This window comes from Bos grunniens, chromosome 15, assembly GCF_055505025.1.
Source record: "Bos grunniens cultivar Pamir isolate PY7600 chromosome 15, Bosgru_T2T1.0, whole genome shotgun sequence".
Taxonomy (NCBI): Eukaryota; Metazoa; Chordata; class Mammalia; order Artiodactyla; family Bovidae; genus Bos; species Bos grunniens.
This window is the reverse complement of record NC_141179.1, coordinates 75,812,036-75,827,410: the sequence shown is the minus strand read 5'-3', so window position 1 is coordinate 75,827,410 and position 15,375 is coordinate 75,812,036. Positions and strand designations below refer to the sequence as shown.

At 46.9% G+C, this 15,375-nt stretch overlaps 1 protein-coding gene across 10 annotated transcripts in view; it reads right to left on the bottom strand.

The window, feature by feature from the left end:
* PRDM11 (PR/SET domain 11) overlaps positions 1 to 15,375 on the bottom strand; it is a 97,367-nt gene that overhangs the window by 28,229 nt on the left and 53,763 nt on the right. For all 10 annotated transcript variants that reach the window (XM_086338688.1, XM_086338695.1, XM_086338691.1 and 7 more), the window contains one exon: positions 1,650 to 1,717. In XM_086338688.1, coding sequence (XP_086194814.1) covers positions 1,650 to 1,717 — 68 coding nt within the window. The remainder of the gene's footprint in view (positions 1 to 1,649; positions 1,718 to 15,375) is intronic.

Here is a 15,375-nt window from a genome sequence, read left to right as displayed (position 1 = left end):
TTCAGTGCAGAAAGGCCTGACGCGGATCACACTCACACACACTTTCCTTTGCTTGCCTAAAGCCAGGCCAGAGCCACGGGCCAGGGGTCTGGGCCATGCAGCCCATCTGATCGCCCGCTGGACACCTGGTCGCCACTCCCCACTTCTGAGTCTTTGCTTACAAGTGCCCTCAAATGCCTCCCCTGAAGGCCCAGCTCAAAGGCCCTCCCCACCCTCGCTTTCATCTGAGTCCCCACAGCACATCGCCCTCACTTCCTTGGAACAGCCTCATTAGAAAAAGCAGTTTCCACAGCAGAAGGTGTGAGTCCTGGGAGGGCCGGGGAGCAGGGCTGGGCCCATCTATCTAGGACGCCCCGTACAGGCTCTGACTCACCGCAGGTGCTCAGGAATAAGGGCTGAGTTGCACGTGCTCATCTGGCCTGAACCCAGTGATCGGGGAGAAGAGGGCAGCCAGAGATGTCCACCCACCTTCTTGGAGCCACTTTCAGGGCACAGCTGACCTGACTGTGTGAAACGGGGCAGGTCCCCATGGCACAAGACTGGGCCTGCCTGTTCTCAGCGGTTCCGCTTCTGCACCTGTTCAATCACAATGAGGACAGCAGCTCCGACAAATCAGGGGGCGAATCCTTAAGTGTCCCGGAGAGTGTCCACAGCTGCCCGGCTGCCAGCCGGCCTCAGGTGGGAGACCCGTGGGCAGTGGGGCCCAGGGAAAGGGGACCAGACAACTCACCGCAGCCTCCCCACCTCAAACCAGTTTCTCTGCATTTGCTTGGCAAGTCTCAGGATTTAAATCCAGCAGACTCCCCTCAGGGAGGCCCTAACTGCCCTCCCTCCAAGCATGATCTCTCCTCTACCCTCCAGCCCCCAGCCCTACGGGGCACAGACACTGACAGAGGGCCCGATCCATGGTGCGGTACTGCCTCGGGTTCAGGCCTCCAAGACCCAGCTCGCAACCCAGCTACTAACCTCTTCACAGCTCCTGAATCCCAGAGACAGGCCACCAAGGAGGCAATGAGGCAAGACTGACCTCCCATACTGCCCGCTGATGCCTCCCAACTCCCAGGCACACCACACAAGCCAGCAGCATAGAACCCAAAGGAAAGCTCGGCGCAGCTGCCTCGGGGTGGCCCTGGGCCAGTCTCCTGCTCACTCTGGCTGGCGGTGAAGGATCCTTCTGGTGCAAACTTCTGTCCCCAGCAATGGACAAAATCACTCTAACAATCAAAAACTAATCTAGGGACTGCGCCCTTTTCCCTGGGGGCCTTTTAAACAATGGCTGGGAGTTGCACTTTGATGTGTCCTGCACCCCATCCAGCCGGAGTTTGCCTGCGAGAGGTGTCACAGTCCAGGGACACCCCCACCTCCACGCGAGAATGCCAGCAGGCTGGGGCCTGGGGCCTCCAGAGACACTGACATGTGTGTCCCCGTAAACAGCTGGTCTGCCACAGGCCTCCTCCAGACCCTCTGATGGAAGCCTGGGGGAGTCAGAGGATTGGTCCCCCGGAGCTAGACATGTTCCTGCCAAGAGCAGTCCCAGGGCCTTCAGGGACTTCCACCACTGGAGACTCTAAAGGGCCAACGTGCTCCCTTGGCCTCCTTTCCAGAGTTTGGACAAGGCTCTTGGGAAAGCAGCAGAGAGCAGGACTCACCTCATCCAGTTGGCTTTAGTCTCATCTGACCCATCTATGGACTTGTAGCGGTTGTTTTTGTCCACAATCTGGAAGAAAGAGACAGTCTTGAAATGGGCATCTTTGAGGGGTGGGCTCTCGCGTCCCCAGCCTCCTCCCCAGACCAGGGCCCAAGGCCACCACCCAGAACCCTCCCTGTGGCCTCCCTACTAAGCCCCCATTGCTGCAGGACCGACCCGGAGCTGGGCAGGGATCCCATCTCCCTTCTCTGCCTTGAAGGAATACCCAGCACATGCCAACAAGCGGCATTGCCAAGAACATCACATTGCAACAGCAGTTGAATTCAGGCGTTCCTCTCTCTCCACGGTTTCTGCGGGAGATAGAGGCTGACACCAGATGACCGGGCACACGTGATTCCAGCGGGTCCTTCCTCTCCCCAATCTCTAAATATTCAAGAACCTCAGGGTTCGGGGTGGACCCCTTCATCTTCCATAAAACTGTCTTTATTTCATCACCATTTTTGAATCACAGTTCAGCTGGATATGGAATTCTAGACAGATGAAGTTTATTTTCTTTCAGAAAATAAAGACTGCCAAAAAGGCTGCCATAGGCTCTTAAGCAACTTACTATTAGTCTCTGCTGTTCTTTTGTGGGTAATCCGTCTACAGCAAATTCTAAGCCTTCCTCTTTATGCTTGATGTTCTGCAGTTCACTATGTGGTTTTAAAGTGGAGATTTACTTTTTAAAATTTTCATTAGTTGTCAAGCATATTACTCGATTAGGATTTATACCTCCTTTTCAACTCTGGAAAATTCTGAGCTATTACGCTTTTGAGTACAGCTTCTCAGTCATTTTCTCTAGTCTCTTCTTGCAGAAGTGCCATTAAACACATATGGTCGGAACCCAGTCTATTCTCCAGGTCTTACAACTACTCTTTCATAATTTTCCCTCTATGTCTTTCTGGGTGATGTTCTCAGAAAATTTCTTGGGATGCTCTTTCAACTCACTCATTCTCTCTTTGACCATGTTCATTCCAGAGTTTATGACTATTGATGTCTTTCCTTTCTTTCCTTCCTTTTTAAAAGATGTTTAATGCAAATAATATTTTTCATTCCCAGAAATTTCTATTTCTATTAGTTCTTTTTCACACTCATCTTTTCTTATTTTGTTTCATAATGCTGTGCTCCTTCTTTCTTTTTCTAACAGCTTTATTGAAATATAATTAACATACAGTATGTCATGATAAATTTTGACAAATGTATATATCATAGTCAAGATAATAAACATATCCATCATCCCTAAGAACTACTTTATGGCCTCTGTGATCCCCAGCTCTTGCCTCTCTCCATATCTCCCATTCGCAGTTCCACAGGCAGCCAGAGAGCTGCTTTCTGTCACTACAAATTACTTTGCACGGTCCATGCTGCTGCTGCTGCTGCTGCTGTGTCGCTTCAGTCGCGTCTGACTCTGTGCAGCCCCATAGATGTGGTCCATAACTTTATACAAATAGAACCAAATGGAAGGCATGTCTGCCTTCTTTCACTCTGCACAGTTATTTTGAGATTCGTCCCTCCTGGTGTGTGTACCAGAGTTCATTTCTTTGTACTGGTGAGTGGTATTCCATCGCTCGGATGCGTCATTATTTTTTTAGTCTACCTATTGCGGGACTTTTGGGTTGTGGCTAGTTTTGGCTATTACAAGTAACGCTGCTAAAAGACATCACTAGCAAATCTTTTTCTTTTATTGGAGTACAATTGCTTTACAATATTCTGTTAGTTTCTGCTGCACGATGAAGTGAGTCAGCTATATGTATACATATATTCTCTCCCTCTTGCACGCTCCTCCCATCCCCCACCCACCCCTCTAGGTCATCGCAGAGCCCTGAGATGCACTCCCCGTGCTGTCCAGCAGCCTCCACTGCTGGCCGCTTTACACATGGCAGTGTACGTATGTCAATCCTGATCTCCCCGTTCGTCCCTCTCTCCCCTTCCCCACTTTGTCCACACGTCCCTTCTCTACACCGGTGTTTGTATAAATACATACACTTATTTCTGTTGGGCAAATAGGTAGAAGTGGAATTGCTGGGACACATGGTCAGAATACGTTCAACTTTTAAGAAACTGCTGAACTGTTTTCCAAAATGGTTACACTGTTTTATATTCCCCTCAGTCGTATGTGGGATTTCCAGTTGATCCAGATCCTTGCCAATACTTGGATGAACTGGCTTTTCTGTTTTAGCCATTTTGACAGGTATGAGGCAGTATTCATTGTGGTTTTAATTTGCATTCTTCTGATGACTAATGACACTTGAGCATCTTTTTGTGCACTCATTTGTCACCTGCATATCTTGTTTGGTGAAGTGTCTATTCAAATCTTTTGCCCATTTTTAAAATAGTGGACTTTTTTTTTTCTTACGGTTGAATTCTGAGAGTTTGAAATGGACTTCCCAGGTGGCGCTAGTGTTAAAAAACCCACCTGCCAATGCAGGACACATAAGACACGTGGGTTGGATCTCTGGGCTGGGAAGATTCCCTGGAGGAAGGCATGGCAACCCACTCCACTATTATTGCCTAGAGAATCCCATGGACAGAGAAGCCTGGCGGTCCAGAGTCACAAAGAGACACAATAAGCAACTTAGCACACGCGCACAAGAGTTTGTTTGTTTTTTAATGCATTTTGGATATAATTCCTTTATCAGAATATGACTTACAAAGACTTTCTTCTAGTCTGTGGCTTGTTTATTCACTCTCTTAACACCATCTTTCTAAGAGAGAGGTTTTAAATTCAAACAAAAAATGCCAGTCTTATTCTTCTTAATGGATGTTATCCTTACTCTTTCTTTGAAGATCCCAAAGCTGTGAGTGTTAATGATATATTATCCCTTTCATCCATAGTAACAGAACCCCTGGATTATAACTGAGTGCCTAGCTATCTGTAATAACAGAATACATTTCTTGACTTCTCCTCTGGCCAAGTTCTGGCCAGTAGAGTGGAGGTGGAAGTGTCATGCATCATCTTCCTGAAAACTTCTTTAAAAGTCAGCTGATATATACCCTTTTACCATCCTATGGCCTGGAATGCAGATGTAATGGCTGGAGCTCTAGCTATCACCTTGGACTATGAGGCTATAATCCAAGCATTGAGACAGTGACTAGCTGGATCAAGCTAGATTCCTGAGGACTTAATACAGGCTCAGAATTTATTCATAGAAGAACACAATTCCTGTTTTGCATGAGCCACTGTTATTTTGAATCTCACAGTCAAACCTATTCCTGACAGACCCTAAACAGTTGTTTTAAATTCATTTTCAAAAAAATACTATTTTTATATTTTAATTAGAGTGAATTCAATTGTCATTGTTTTTGAAGGCTCTCTTTGTAACATTAATTGTCATTAGTTTTGGAGGTTGGGTCCAGAGGCTCATCTTGAATAGGAGTCTGTCTGCCTATTGCTTGCTTTTTCTCATTTTAAGCAGTCAACCTGGCACCCCTCTCCACCTCACACAAACACTTCTATTTCTTAGTGCCCCTCAGGAGCTAAAACTGACGGCTGTCTCTGCCTGTACCAGATGACAGCTCTATGGGCCTTTGTTTTCAGCCCGGCAGTCACTTTATGCTTCTCTCTTTTCTTCTCCTTCCTTTTATCTGGGGGGAGGGGGCTCAAAGCATGAACTCTCCGTCCATCTGGACTGGAAGCCTCACCGCCTCCTCCACACACACCTTCTCTAACTATACTCTTTCTTTGGGTATTTACATCTATTCCCACACTCTCAATTTGTTCACTACTCACAGATTTTCATCTCAAGCCCCAGGCATGAATATTTAATTTCCCACACGACGTGATGTCTTACTGGCAGTTCAAACTCACCTCAGGCCCTACCCCCAGCCTATTCCTCCCTTTTTCTCCTTCACAGCATTTGGAGCCACCATCCACTCAGGTTTCAGAAAGAAAGCCATCCCCACCAAACCCCAGTGAACTGTACACTTTAAATGAATGAAGTGTATAGTACGTGAACTATATCTCCACAAAGCTGTTAAAAAAATTCATCCTTCATGCCTCCCTATTTTTTTTTAATGTATTGAAGTACAGTCGATTTGCAATGTTGTATCTAATTTCTTCTGCACAGCAGAGAGTCATATATATACACACACAAATATATATATATCTGTTTTCATATTCTTTTCTATTATGGTCTATCACAGGATATCAAATATAGTTCTCTGTGCCATATACTGTAGGACCTTGTTGCTTATCCATCCTATAGGTAATAGTTTGCAGCTGCGAATCCAAAACTCCCAGTCCTTCCCTCCTCCATCCCCTCCTCCTTGGAAATCACAAGCCTGTTCTCTATGAGTCTGTTTTTATTTCGTAGATATGTTCATTGTGTCATATTTCCTCGTATAAGTAGTATCATATGATATTTGTATTTCTCTTTCTGACTTACTTCACTTAGCATGATAATCTCTAGGTCCATCCATGTTGCGGCAAATAGCATTATTTCATTCTTTTTTGTGGCTGAGTAATATTCCATTGTGTCAATATGTATATACTACATACATATTTACTTTACTTCTTCATCTCTCAGTGGACTTTTAGGTTGCTTCTGTGGCCTGGCTATTGTAAACAGTGGTACTATGAACAAAGGGGTCATGCCTCCCTCTCTTGATCCCCTGTATCTAATCCCTCAGCATGTCATCTGAACCTGATTTCAAAACTGCTCCTGTCTCCACTGCTTCCAGCCATCATCAGCTCTCCTCAAGACAACGACAAGAGATCCCAACTAACCTCCCAGTGCCTTTCTTAACTCTCCTCTGATTCTCCTCATAGCAGCCAGAGAACCCTATTAATGTAAACTTTAGAACATGCCGCCCACCAGCTCAAGAAGGCATTCACTGTACTTAAAGCAAAAATCATACTTAAGGTCATCATCTTCAACTCTTTACAACGTGGTCCCTGCCTACCTCCCAACTCTCTCAGGCCTCTCCCCCATTCACTCTTCTGCAGCGACTCTTTAAAAAATAATAACCATGAAATAGTTCAGGTGTTGAGAAATTATAAAGAGCAATGCAATTGATCGCTCTGTATCCATCAGCAAGAGCCAGCAAAAACGACCACCAGCCAATTCTGTCCCAGACCTCGGTCTCCCCTAACATCAGGAAAATACACAGATGTCATTGAAGACCATCTCTGCCTCCAACTCACTGTCTTTCCCACCCTCCTTCCAAGGGTAACTACCATCCTGTTGAGGCTGGAAGGGAGCCTTCTTGATTCTTACTATTCCAGGACTTTTTCTTAAAAAATAACACACAGAATTGCTGTGCATGTTTGTAAAGTTTACAGAAATGGCACCCACATGAATGTGTTATCCTAGGGCAACTCTTTCCCAACAGGTTTCGCGTGGCTGGTCCCATCTTATCTTTGGGGTCTTGGTTTCTGTCTGCTCCTCGGAAGAAGCTTTTCCTGATCTGAACCTCAAGGAGGTTCTCCCCTTCCACACCCTGACCTCCACACGCCCGCCCTTCTCACACTGTCTGTAAACATGGTCCTGCTGCTTCCTTTGAGAGGCCTAACTGCAGGGTGTGTCTACTTGTCAATGCGGTGACTGCTCCTTCATTACACCGAAAGCTGATGAAGACCAAGCACATGGCTATCTGCTCATGACGGTGGCCTGGCCCTGGTCCCTAACACAGGCCATGGCATGCAGTAGAGTCCTAGTTGAATGAATGATCTGATGAAGAGCCTTTTAAATAACAAGCAAGCTAAAGGGGAAAAAAAAATTGTATAGGGTTCATACTCGAGTGGAAAGGAAAAGAGTGGCTAGAACTGGCTTGTCCTGGTTACTGAGAACTGACTGTGAAATTTTCCAGTCTCATGAACCAGCTGTGAAACACAGTCATTATTAAAAATTAAATTATATGAACTTACAATTCAGTATATTCTAATTTTTAATAGGTAACAAATGCCCAAAGCTTTCTAATTACTTTACTACATTTCACAATGTGGATGTTCTTGAGGATGTTGGCATCTGTAAAGTAGAAATACTATAGATTAATTGTCATTAATTAAAGACAGCTCTTCCCATCTGCTCATTTAGTGCCTTCATGTTGGCGGTCTGAAACCAGACATGCGGGGAGCCTTGACACCAAGGAAACTGGCACATGTATTCCCCACCACAACCATCGCCAGCAGGTTGTTAACTATCTGCCAGCACATCACTCTGTGTGTTTATCTGTGCACAGAAAGCCTGGGAGATACACTTCAAACTCTCATATCTGATTACCTCTAGAGGGGAGATAGAGGGAAGGAGGATGCAGCTTTTGCTTTGTCTATTTTTGAGACTTTACTGTCTCCGTGGTTTAAAATTAATGGACAAAAAGAGAAAACATGCAGGCCAGGTCTCCCCTCCCCTGCCAGTCTCCCCAGATGACACCCCAGTCTTCAGCGACCTTCCCAAGAATCTCATGGAACCATGTACGTTATCATAATATTAATCATCCTTCATTAGCACTTTCTGATTGCTCCTTTCTCTCCGGGGGAGAAACAGAAGTGTCTGTAGGTCCCGAAGCCAGCTGCAAGAATGCCTAGTGGGAAGTGAGAGCCACGGAGCCTGAGGCATCGGCTGGAACTTCAGCATCACCACTGACAAGCTAAGTGGCCTTGAGCAGGTGACTTCACTGGCCAGCCTTCAGTATCCTCATCTGTAAAATGGGGAAACCAACCTTGCAGCCCTGCCATAATGATTGATGTGGAAGGCACTCCATAAACAGTCATGATTATGTTTATTAAGGGGACCAAATGTCAGTTATGATTCATTCTGGGTGGTGGGAGGTTTGCGTAAAACTCCATGTATTACAACATATAGCTGTAAAACTATATGCATTATTGTTGTATAGCTAAATGTATTACAACAAGCAGTTATAATCAGACTTTTTGCAGCCTCAGCTGGGCTGAGAGTCCTGGGTGGGGAGCTGTGAGGGACTCTGGAGCTCCCTAAGATCTCTGTTGCTAGGTTCAGATCCCAGGTTTGCTGAGGGATGCTTCTTGACATATCTTTCTTTTCCATCAGTCAGGCTTTTCTCCAATCAAGGATTCATTCATTTAACAAACATCACCCAGGGAGCAGCTACAAGGACAGGCTCCGGGGATAAAATGGTGATTTGGGAATGCAGTGTCTTTGCTCTCACAAAACTCACAGTCCAGCGGACATGGAAAGAGGCCACTGTGCTATCCTGCGGTCAGAACTACGGTGGGGAATTCTGTGGAACATGGGAGCACAGAGCTGGAGCCCTGTAACTGGTGGTCATCGAGGACTTTCTTGGGAGGTGTGGAATCTTAGCTGAAGTCTTGGAGAAGAATAGGGTGAGGGAGTTCTAGTGGAGGAAGCAGGGGGCGAGCAGGATCACAGAGGGTGTTCAGAGCACATCACATGCTACTGATGAGCCCCCATCATCCAAGTGGAGAGCAGGGCTGTAGACCTCAAGTCCTGGGACTGAGATGGTCCAGGAAGGGCCAGCCGGGCCAGAGACATGCTCAGGACCAGGCCCCAGGAGACTGGGTACCAGCACCCTCCCTTGCCTTATCCCTCAAGGTCAACTCCTTGGCCACTCTGAACTCAGCACTTCTTAGACCAGCCCAGGCTCTGAACACTGTGATGTGAGAAGGACTCTGACAACCTGGGTCTGACCAGAGAAGGGCGGTCCCTTAGTCCTTTGGAAGAGGGTCCCTTAGCCTGGAGAAGAAGAGGCTGGAGTAAGCAGACACATCATAAAATGTAGGAAGGACCCTCATGTAGGGGAGGGCAGGCAAAACCAGGACCACTTGAGGGATGGAGGCCTGAACTAGGCATGAAGAATGTGCATGCAGAACAGTCCTAACATACATGTTCTAACATGCAGAATAGTCCTGCAATAGTACAAGCAGCCTTGTGAGGAGGTGAGTTTCTTGTCACTGGGGGTGTTTAGGCTGCCATCTACGGGGTCGCACAGAGTCGGACACGACTGAAGCGATTTAGCAGCAGTAGCAGCAGGACAACCCACTATCAGGAGAACTGAAAAAAGAATTTTCCCACTGAGTGGAAGTCTGTCCTAAATGACCTATAAAATTCTGTTTAAGAATTTTGTGATTCTACATGGGCATACCCTCAGAAAATAATATAAAAAACATGAGGTTTGCCTCCCTGGACAGGCATGGGTCCATGTAGACTAGAATGTTACTTCTGACCATGGTAATAACAAAGATATCAGCCTTAAAACATTACCCACTGCCATTGATGGAGCAACTTCACTGTGCCAAGTACTCTGGTACCCTGTTTCATGAATTCTCACAACTCAATGAAGGTAACTACAACTATTATTCCCATTTTACAGACTAGGAAACTGAGGTTTAGAGCCAGTAGGCAGCTTGCCTGAGGCCACAAAGGAAATGTGTGGGGCAGCTGGAGTTCAGACTCTGTAGGTATAGCCCATGCTCTTGAGCACTCGGCCGCGTGACAGATGTCAGCCCAGGCTTCCCCGGATGACCTTATGAGAATTAATCAGGAACGTCCTGGGGTCCTCTCTGAACTCCTGGCTTTGCTGCTGGTTTGAGCAAATCTGCTACAGAAAGATGGGCAGTTTAATAGGGAAGAACAATCTGCTTTGCTGCAGAACGTCTGCCACCATTGACGATTCACTGCTGGGTTCCTCTAAATGGTTCCATAACCAGATGCTGCAGAGATTGGATTTTTAAAAACCTGATTTGCTTGCAACTTTCCAGGAACCCATTGATTCCATAAAGAATTCGGATTTTCAGCTCTGCAGCTCCTCTCAGGGCAAAGCAGTTACAAAAATGATTTGTGAAGCCATCGACAGTTGACAAAGCTCTTTCACACAGATGCTCCTCCCACAGGCCCAGGAGGTTGACGGCATCACAGTGCCTTCAGTCACTTCCCAGAATGGCAAACTGAGAGGGTGACATTCCCAGGTGGTGCTAGTGGTAAAGAACCTGCCTGCCAACGCAGGACCATAGGAGATGCAGGTTCAGTCCCTGGGTTGGAAAGATCCCCTGGAGGAGGGCATAGCAACCCACTCCAGTATTCTTGCCTGGAGAATCCCACGGACAGAGAAGCCTGGCCAGCTACAGCACACAGGGTCTCAAAGAGTTGGACACGACTGAAGCAACTTAGCAGCATGCAAAGAGGCTAACCTAGACGTGAACTTGAACTCTGACCTCTGCTACGCCCAGAAACACAGAATGAAGAACTTTTAAAGGGGCCTCTGAGATTATTCAAGCCATGGATTCCTGACTTGGTGTCGATGAATTCCCTAAAACGTGTACAGCATTTTATGAATATTGGTATATGAGAATAACCTCCTCGGTGACTAAGGAGGCTCAAGAACCACGATCTAAGCCATCCCCACACCTCCCCACCACCATTTAACCAACAACGGAATTAGTACAGTCGGCCCTATCTACGTACCTGGTTCGATCCCTGGTCAGGGAACTAGATCCCACATGCTGCAACTAAAGAGACTGCCACATGCCACAAAAGACCTGGCACAGCCAAATAAATAAATACACTGTTTAAAGTACACAGGAAGGTACGTGTAGGTCATTTGCAAACACTGCACCATTTTATATAAAGGACTTGAGCATCCATGGATTTGGGTATCAATGGAGGTCCCTGGCACCAATCCCCATCAATTCTGAGGAAAAACTTTACATGCTGCCTTTTATTATTCTAATTATCAAATTTCATAAGGCCCTGGGGACCTGGGAAATGAGGTATGCTTACACACAACCACAAATTCCACATCTGTAATCTCACTCATCACCCCCAGTCAGTCCTGAGACCCACATGAAGCTAACTAGAGATAATCAGGCTGCAACGGGCTCATCACCTGCTATGCACCGGGCATGCCACAAGCATGAACACTCACAATTCATGGGGGATGTTCCCCTAGACTGGGGGTGGGGTCTCCATTTGATGGATCAGAGAAATGGAGCTCAGAGAGAACGGTGACTAGCCCAAAGACACACTTCCCTCAAGTGGGAGGAAAGAGATTCCAGAGCCCTGTCACCAATGCAGACACCTCTTCCCTTTCCAAGTCCCTCTGCTCTGCCTGGAAAGGGAACTGGCCCTGGATCCAGCCGCAGAAAGGACCACCCCCTACCCTGCACACACTCGGCCTCACTCTCTGCGGTAATAAATCTGGCTGTTGGAGAAACTGGTGAAATGAGTCCTCGGGCCAGGACTTGAGGACTAGTGTGAGGAGACTGGTCTCCTCATTATGCCTGACATGAGGGTCTCAGGGCAAGGGTTAGGGAGAGAGCCAGGAGAATCTGCCCATCTCGGGGGCAGCAAAAATGCAAATAAGAATGGGCATGTTGGACTTCCCTGGTGGTACAATGGATGGCAGCCTGCCTGTCAATGCAGGGGACATGGGTTCGATCCCTGGTCGTGGTGGATTCCACGTGCCTTGTAGCAGTTAAGCCTCTGCACCACAATTACTGAGCCCGCGCTCTAGAGCCCTCGAGCTGCAATTACTGAAGCCCATGCAGCCTAGAGCCCGCACTCCGCAACAAGAGAAACCACCGCAATGGGAAGTCCACACACCTCACCCGAAGAGCAGCCCCGCTCTCCTCAACTAGAGAAAACCCGCACGAGCAACAAAGAGCCAGTGCAACCAAAAACAAATCAATCAGTCAATATTATTTTTAAAAGAATGGGCATGTTGCCAGAGAGAAATCAGCTGGAAACAAACTGTGTACCTCACGCTACAGATCGGAAAGCTTCCCAAGGGGTCAGTGGTAAAGAATCTGCCTGTCAATGCAGGACATGCAGGTTTGATCCCTGGGTCAGGAAGATCCCCTGGAGAAGGAAATGGCAACCCAACTCAGTATTCTGGCCTGGGAAATACCATGGACAGAGGAGCCTGGTGGGCTGCAGTCCGTCCATGGGGTCGTGAAAAGTGGGACATGACTGAACCAACAGACACAGGCTTCCCTTGTGGTTCAGACAGTAAAGAATCTACCTGTCAATGCAGGAGATGAAGGTTCGATCCCTGGGTCAGGAAGATCCCCTGGAGAAGGAAATGGCTACCCATTCCAGTATTCTTGCCTGGAGAATCCTATGGACAGATGAATCCGACGGGCTGCAGTCAGTCCACGGGGTCGAGAGGAGTGAGGCACGCCTGAGCAACAGAACAGCAGCAGCTCTGGGCTTGTGACTGAGTTGGCACCTGCTGCTGCTGCTAAGTCGCTTCAGTCGTGTCTGACTTGTGCAACCCCATGGACAGCAGCCCACCAGGCTCCTCCATCCACAGGATTCTCCAGGCAAGATAACTGGAGTGGGTTGCCATTTCCTTCTCCAAGTTGGCACATGTGGGAGACTGAATTGGTCTAGCTCTTGCCCTTCCCTGTTACCCTGGCCATGAGACTCTGCACTACACTCTGTCTTACAGGTGGCCTCTAATTCTTCACTCCTTGACTTTGGGTTCGGTCATCTGACTTGTTTGGCCAATGGGATGGTAATAAGCAAGATGCAAACACAGGCTTGACATGGGCTTATGAGGCCCTGCCTGCAGGGCCTCTGCCTCCACAGAAGAAGAGCTTCCCCAGGGAGTCCCTGGAGTCTGGGCCCAGAACAGACACACTTGGAGCAGACCTGGCCCTCGGTGAAGAGCCGGGTTCACCCTGTGCCTGGAGGCTGAGCAGCACTGAGGAGCGCAGCTAAACCAGCCCAACCACCGGCAACCAGCGGACACACCAGAATCAGTGAGGAGCTGCAATCAACCGGCAGATACCCCAGCAAGGATAAACGATTGCTGTTCTATATGCCGGCGCCTGCGGGCTAAATCCAGCCCGCCACCTGTTCTGTATAGCCCACCATCTGAGAATGGTTTGTACATTTCTAGATGGTTGAAAATAACTCAAAAGAAGACTATTTTATCATGTGAAAATTACATGGAATTCAAATTTCAGCCTCCATAAACAAAGTCTTAGAATACACACACCTCTGGTTGCTCTCACACTGATGGATGGCAGAGTTGAGTAGTGTGACAGACACATATGGGCCACAAAGCCTAAAAGACTTACTATCTGGCCGTTTACACAAACATTTACAGACCCTCATTCTATTGCACTGCATTTGGAGGTAGCTTGTTACACTGTAACAGCTGACTGACTGTACAACTGTTACTACTTGCCATGAGGTAATGACAAAAGAACAAACTTTAATATGTAAATAATGCATCCTGGCAAAGACGAAGAAACACTGCGGCAGTTGTATTAACAAAACATCGCCCCGTGTTTTAAATAGAGACAAACAAATAAAGAAAATAAAAGTGTCCCATGGCACACAAAAGCAGAGAGGCACCCCAAACTCAGAAGATTCTGTGTCGAAGTCGTCACTGTCGTATTCACCCTATAAACTGCGATTTAGTTTCAGTAACACATGATCCAACACAGGACACTGATTTTGTTCATTTGAATTACGTTGGTTTGTGTAGTTCTGTTCATTTTATATTCGTAAGTTTGTCTTGGTTTAATAGTTGTTTAAAAGCTGTGTGAAATGTTGTATTTATTTAGTTTCTATGTTTAAACCTTTTAAAGTAACTTTAGAGTAAAATTAATATAATCATAAATAATTGGGACTCCATAAATGATAAACGCAAAAGTCAGACATGACTGAGCAACTTAACTGAACTGAAACGATAAAAGTCAGACACCTGACCAACACGTCCTTGAAAAAACGTTCAGCATCACCAATCATCATGGAAATGCAAATTAAAACCATAATGAGATATCACTGCACACCTGTCAGAATGGTTTTCATCAAAAAGACAAGAAATACCAAGCGCTGACCAGGATGAGGACCAAAGGGAACCCCTGAGCGCTGTTTCAGGAACGTAAATTGCTGCAGCCACTATGGAAACCAGTATGGAAGCTCCTGCTGCTGCTGCTGAGTCGTTCAGTCGTGTCCGACTCTGTGCGACCCCATAGACGGCAGCCCACCAGGCTCCCCCGTCCCTGGGATTCTCCAGGCAAGAGTGCTGGAGTGGATTGCCATTTCCTCCTCCAAGGGATCTTCCCCACCCAGGAATCGAACCCGGGTCTCCCGCATTGCAGGCAGACGCTTTACCGTCTGAGCCACCAGGGAAGCCTCCAATATAACCCAAGTGAGAAACAATTGCAGCAGAAGTGCTGAGGAGGCAAGGAAAGTTGAAGGTCAAGTTAGCAGTTGGTTTATATTGAAAATTCAGAATAGTTTTTCATGTTTTATTTTTGTTCCATATAGTAGATTTTAAGAATTAGAGACAGTTCCAGCCAAAACTAGTTAACTAGAGTATTTTTGTGGAGAGTGGGGATATTTTTGGTTTGGTTCATGATTTAATAACAAAACTACCAGCATTTACAAAAGTTATACAAGTCATGCCATTTAATGCTTCTGACATTAAGAGGAGCCTTAGGGTTGAGGCCCATATTTTCATTCCTAGAAAAGCTGACACTGTCATTCAACAGTGTTCTAAGATCCATAACATCTTAGAACGTGAGCAAAGCAACTGTTTTCCAGCATCATCTTCACTTTTCCATCTCAGCACACCTTGTACCTCTATCACCCTATTACAGGGCACCCTGTGCCCTATTACCATCCCCACCTCAACATTATACACGTGCCCTTGGACCCTTGTACATGCTATCCCCACTGCTTGTGACTCCGTGTTCCCTCGGTTCCTGACTCTACTGGCCACTCACTTTAACTCACCCC